This window comes from Solanum stenotomum, chromosome 5 (assembly GCF_019186545.1).
Source record: "Solanum stenotomum isolate F172 chromosome 5, ASM1918654v1, whole genome shotgun sequence".
In the NCBI taxonomy this organism is placed as follows: domain Eukaryota; kingdom Viridiplantae; phylum Streptophyta; class Magnoliopsida; order Solanales; family Solanaceae; genus Solanum; species Solanum stenotomum.
Genome location: NC_064286.1, coordinates 26,797,249 through 26,801,612, shown reverse-complemented (window position 1 = coordinate 26,801,612; position 4,364 = coordinate 26,797,249). Strand labels below are relative to the sequence as shown.

Sequence of the window (4,364 nt, the reverse complement as noted above, 5' to 3'; positions counted from 1 at the left end):
AGAGTTTAAGGACTTCATGGATGAAATGCTAACCATGAATTAAAACTACCATACCTTAGTTCAAGATTCTTTATGAATTTGAGTGGAAAAGATGAGTTCTTCAATCCTATACCTTGACTTCTTCTTCTTCTTCAATGGAGGTTTTAGAGAGAAAATTATTTGGAGAGGAGTTGGTTACTATTTTGGGTTTGGGAATTATGAAGTGTAAAGGGGTGGTTAATGACTTAAAATAGTTCATATAAGTGTATAAAGTCCGTATAAAATGACTCCCAGCTAAGACTAATTAAAAGGAAATTACCAAAACACCCCTAGCTTTGGCCGAAACTAGGCAGCAACATAGGCCCCCATCTACGACCCCCACCCACAGGGCATGGATGGACCCACGGACCGTACTGGTCAAAAGTGGGTGGGGTCTACTGCTTGAAAAGTTGAGGGAAGGTCCAGCCTTGACCCACTACCCCCACCTACGGGGCGTGGGTCCACCCACGGCTCGTGGGTGCCCTTTTAATGGGTAGGCTATTTTTGACAACTTTTGGGTCCTCCTTAAGGACCCTTGGTTGGTCCTAGGGGGGTCGTACCTTGGCGTTTAACCTCTAAATCCCTCAACCTAAGTTCGGGAAACCATTTTACGCTTCTAAACCCCACATCAAACTCAAAAACTCACACGTAAGACTCTAGTTTCACCTACTAGTTTTTCGGGGTGTTACATTATCTCCCCCTTGGGAACATTCGTCCTCGAATGACACTTTAAACACCTTACGAAATTAAAGACTCAAGACTAGCAGCCCATCATGCATGAAACATCCTAAGAATGCATATTTCAAAGGAGAAAACATCAATTCCATCTCAATAGACTCAATGCAACACAATGGAGTAGGAACTACATCTAACAACCCAATATGCATGATATTCAATAATTCTCATTATCATAGGAGGAACTACTTACTTCAACTAAAATAAAGCTCAACACAACATTATGGAGCCAATATGCTAATACTCTTAAAAGCATACTAAAGCATGTTCATCAACACATCTCATGAAGTCAAATAGGCAACTCACACTAAATGCACAACAACATGAGGAACATAAATCATGAAAACTCATTTTCTTACTAAACATGAATTTCATCAAGAACATGCATATCATACGGAAGTCATGGAAAAACTCATGCAATACACATGACTCCCAAAACACTAAAACTCAAGAGGAACTACTTACCTCAAGCTTGATTAGGAGCAGAAGGAAAACAATGAGGATATCGGGACTTCATATTGGCCTCGGCCTCCCAAGTGGAACCCTCTACTAAATGATTTCTCCATAAAACTTTAACAAAAGCTACTTCCTTATTTCTAAATCTCTTGACTTGCCGGTTAAGGATTTCTACCGGAATTTCTTCATAGGAAAGACTTTCATCAACACCTAACCCTTCTAAAGGAATAATGGACACCGGGTCTCCAATACACTTTTTAAGGATAGAAACATGAAATACCGGGTGAACTGGGGCCAACTTTTGGCAATTCCAACTCATAGGCAACTTTCCTAATACACTTCAAAATTTGATATGGACCCACAAACCGGGGACTAAGTTTCCCCTTTTTGCCAAACCTCATCACACCCTTCATGGGTGAGATTTTCAAATAGACCCAATCACCAATTTCAAATTCTAACTCCCTTCTCCTCACTTCGGCATAAGACTTTTGCCTACTTTCAGTCGGTTTCAACCTCTCTCTAATGAGCGAAACTTTCTCAATAGCCTCATAAATCGATTCGAGACAAATAAGAGCAATCTCACCTACTTTAAACCAACCAACCAGAGACCTACATCTCCTACCATACAAGGCCCCAAAAGGAGCCATACCAATACTCGAGTGGTGACTATTATTGTAGGCAAACTCTATCAATGGCAAGTGGTCATCCCAATTACCCTTGAAATCTATGACACACACCCTCAACATGTCTTCTAAAGTTTGAATGGTACGTTCTACTTGACCATCTGTTTGAGGGTGGAAAGCAATGCTAAGCTTAACCTTTGTACCAAGTCCTTTTTGGAATGACTTCCAAAAGTGAGATGTAAATTGAGTACGCCGATCCGAAATGATGGATAAAGGAACTCTATGTAACTTCACTATCTTCCTTCCGAAGTATAAAGGGGTGGTTAATGACTTAAAATAGTTTATATAGGTGTATAAAGTCCATATAAAATGACTCGCACTTAAAACTAATTAAAATGAAATTACCTAAACACCCCTAGCTTTGGCCAAGACTAGGCAGCAACACAGGCCCCCATCCATGACCCCCCCTCACAGGGTGTGGATAGACCCACGAACCATACTAGTCAAACGTGGGTGGGGTCTACAACTTTAAATGTTGAGAGAAGGTCCATCCTTGACCCACGACCCCCATCTACTGGGCGTGGGTCCATCCACGTCTCGTGGGTCCCCTTTTCATGGGTAGACTATTTTTGACAGCTTTTTGGGCCAGCTTTTGGGTCCTCCTCAAGGACCCTTTGTTGTTCCTAGGGGGACCATACCTTGACGTTTAACCCCTAAACACTTCAACCTAAGTTCGGGAAACCATTTTACGCTTCTAAACCCCACATAGAACTCAAAAACTCACACATAAGGCTCTAGTTTCACGTACTAGTTTTCCAGAAACAACAAAAAGTGGCAACACCTTATCATCTACAAACAAGTGGTCAAGTAGAAGTATCAAACAGGGAAATCAAATAAATATTGGTGCAGATAGTTAATGCCAATAGAGAAGAGTGGGCGAGGAAGTTATATGATTCTCTATGAGCATATCAAATAGCTTTCAAAACACCCATTAGTATGTCACCATATGTGTTGGTGTTTGGAAAGGCATGTCATTTGCCTGTAGAACTTGAACATAAGGCTCTTTGGGCATTGAAGAAGTTAAACTTGAGTTGGAATGAAGTAGCAAACCTTAGATTAGATCAAATCAATGAGCTAGATGAATTCCATTTTATAGCTTATGAACGATTTGCGCATTATAAAGAAAGGATGAAGATGTATCATGATAAGCATATTAAGAAGAGGACTTTCAGTCCTGGTGACCTAGTGCTACTTTTCAACTCAAGGTTACGCCTGTTTCCTGGTAAACTGAGATTCAAATGGTCTGGACCATTCAAAATCACTCAAGTGTTTCAATCGGGAGCTATTGAACTCGAGAATGCAAAAAGTGAGAGATTCAAGGCAAATGGCCAGCAAGTCAAAGCATACTTGGGAGTCCTGGAGGAGTTAAAGATAGTCGAGCAGTGCAAGCTAGATGAAACCTGAGTAATCAAGTAACTTGTGTTGCGCCGCGACTTTAATTGTGCACTACTAGGGGGGCAACCCAAGATATAATTATACTAGGTAGTTTAATTTTTTTGTAGTAGTCATTATTTCTTATAGTCTCACAATGTGTGCATGTCTGTAGGAAAGATCTAAGCAAGTTTGAGAAAAGGAAAAACATGGGAGATCTGCACGGGTTGCATAACGAGCCACGGTGCTCTTCACGAGCGACTTCACGGCACATGAGGTCAACGGTTAAACAAAAGACACTGGAAATGGAGAAAAGGGTTCACAAAAGGGTTTATGGTTTGTCTCACCTTCGACAGGCCGTTTAGCTTCTCATGAAGCCATGTGTATATTTCTTACTCTATGTACTGTTCACGGAAACTCACATGGACCGTGGTGCTGTTCATGAGCAACTTCATGGCCCATCATGGGTATGTCGGCTGTGACGAACCTGACCCAACCCACGTGACCCGAATCCCAAAGATTAATATTTAAAAGTATTCCTAATGCCAAAGGTCGGGTTCTTTCTCTTTCTTCTCACTTGTAACGTCTCCCTGTGCTATTAAAATGGATTTTCATCATCTATAACTTCAAATCAAAGAAAAATTCTAACCCTAGTTCTACATTGCAAGGAAAACCTTGATTCAAGTTCATCTTTCTCTTCTGGTGAGAAAATTTGGACTAATTTGAAGTAACTTCCTCTCCCCACTTGATATAAGTTTGATCTTATTTATTATCAAGTGTGAATTTACTGATTCTAGTTCATATGTTTGATATTTTGAATTAAGATTCAGTTTTTGGGGTTCCACATGTTGCAGGTACGGAATGAAATTATGGTCTTCCTTGATTTTGTGTGGGTATTTGTGCTTTGTGATGGGTATAGGATGAATGATGGAAGTATGTGTGAATTTGCTCTTAAAATACTTTGTTGGGTTTGTGTATTTGGTTATATCAAACAAACTACCTTGAAATAGTGATATTATAGGTTCTTTGGATGTGGGTATGGTCGAAATTGATAAATTGTATGCTTGATTTTTTATTTTGATGAATAAATTGTGTAGGATG

The 4,364-nt window shown here is 40.1% G+C and overlaps 1 protein-coding gene across 1 annotated transcript; it reads left to right on the top strand.

The window, feature by feature from the left end:
* The first annotated feature begins 2,828 nt into the window (after nucleotides 1–2,828).
* Nucleotides 2,829–3,296, top strand: LOC125863824 (uncharacterized). Its single transcript, XM_049543816.1, has one exon. The coding sequence runs from the start codon at nucleotides 2,829–2,831 to the stop codon at nucleotides 3,294–3,296; it is 468 nt and encodes a 155-aa protein (XP_049399773.1).
* The last annotated feature ends 1,068 nt before the right edge of the window (nucleotides 3,297–4,364 follow it).

What these genes read in the sequence shown, in the direction of transcription:
- LOC125863824 (XM_049543816.1), top strand. Translation starts at nt 2,829, where the DNA reads ATGTCACCATATGTGTTGGTGTTTGGAAAGGCATGTCATTTGCCTGTA.